Source organism: Tribolium madens, unplaced genomic scaffold (assembly GCF_015345945.1).
Source record: "Tribolium madens isolate multiple individuals breed KSU strain unplaced genomic scaffold, Tmad_KSU_1.1 Scaffold_3;HRSCAF=73;Tcas5.2_LG2, whole genome shotgun sequence".
NCBI classification, from domain to species: Eukaryota; Metazoa; Arthropoda; class Insecta; order Coleoptera; family Tenebrionidae; genus Tribolium; species Tribolium madens.
Window position 1 is genome coordinate 14,567,482 of NW_025401006.1, and position 1,520 is coordinate 14,569,001.

The following is a 1,520-nucleotide window of genomic DNA, read 5'->3' on the forward strand; positions in this document are numbered from 1 at the left end:
GAAAAAAATCCAGTAATTCCAAAAAAAATACTTATTAAAATAATTACTTCTAAGTAATTCGGTCTCTATTTTTCATTTTTTTTTTTATTTTATAATCCTTAACCCGAGAATGTAGGTGACGCGAGAGGCGTCGGAAAGCACCCGAGGGCATTTTCATCCCTTCCTGAATAATGGTAATTGTTTGATGGTAAAGCAAGAGTGTGAGTACCATCGATCTTGGTGTCTTCGATGTTAGCCCATACCAGACAACCCACACCCATGAGACACACAGAGACAGCGATTATATGCACCATGCGGTAACGCACACCAAGCACCAGACAGCTCAAGGCCAACGCTACAGGGATGGCGACACAACCGAGCAACTGAAAGCGATGAAAATTTTAAAAAAACTTGAAAAAAATTCAAGCAAGCCCCCAACCTGTATGCTCGTTAGAGTAGTGAACTGGTGAGCAGTGCTCATTAAGGTGTTAGCTTGCACATCTATCAAACAAAGCAAAAGATACCGCCAACCCCTTGCCTTGATTATCGAAATGAGGCCCTTCTCTCCCCTACGAAACGCGAGCCAACTGGTGTAAATAGCACACAAAAACATGTAATGAGGGAAAGATTGGCCGGTTGGTAGCACTGAGGAAGAGCCAGAGTTGATGTAATGAGCCAGTGTGTTTGTTGCACACAAGAGGAGTGACAGGAATTGACCCAAAATTATATTCTGCCAAACACACCTAAAAAATTTTCTATAAGAAAATTAAAGCAATTTTTTACTTTTACCATTTTCCTAATTCGGAGAGATTGGTACCGATTTTGTCGCAAAAACCAACGTCGCCCATTCTGCCATCGAATTATTTGTTTTGATGCGAAAAAGGGCGGGGCACCCCCAACAACCCCATATTTGATTTTTTTAAATTAGCCGCGCAAGCGCCGAGCACACTTTGTACGACAGTAACCTGAATTACCGACAATGTCACTGTTAATTATTGATCGAAAATAGACAACCAACAATACACCCCCTTAGACCCCCTGCAGATTCAATAAAAAAAATTAGTAATTTACAAAAAATCCGGTAATCTATGGTAATTCTATTGTTTTCGGATGTAATTCTGAATTCTAACATTACAACTTTTTTTTGTAATTTTAAAATAATTTCAGTAATTCCAAAAATATTCCAGTATTTCCCATAAATCATCAAAAAAAAAATCCATTTAATTTCAATTTTAGTAATTCCATTAATCCATCGTAATTCTATTGTTTTCGAATTAATTCCTATATTTCTATTGAATTCTTGTAATTAGGTACATCTTAATTCCATTTTAAATTTCGTAAGTTTAAAATAATTATATTAATTTTCAAAAGAATTCCAGTAATTTCAAAAAAATGTTACCAGAACTCATTCCAGTAATTCGATTAATTCATCGTAATTCCATTGTTTTTAGATTAATTCGTATAATTTTAAATTAATTTCTGTAATTACAACTCAATTTCTGTGTTATTATTTTCGATAATTCCAAAAATACTTAGTTTGA

At 35.1% G+C, this 1,520-nt stretch overlaps 1 protein-coding gene across 1 annotated transcript in view; it reads right to left on the reverse strand.

The window, feature by feature from the left end:
- Positions 1-892, reverse strand: part of LOC123007544 (solute carrier family 35 member F2-like) — a 9,114-nt gene extending 8,222 nt beyond the window's left edge. The window contains exons 1-3 of the mRNA XM_044402908.1: positions 769-892; positions 419-722; positions 209-362 (exon numbers count right to left, since the gene is read on the reverse strand). Coding sequence (XP_044258843.1) covers positions 209-362; positions 419-722; positions 769-827 — 517 coding nt within the window. The 5' untranslated portion in view covers positions 828-892. The remainder of the gene's footprint in view (positions 1-208; positions 363-418; positions 723-768) is intronic.
- Positions 893-1,520: the final 628 nt, after the last annotated feature.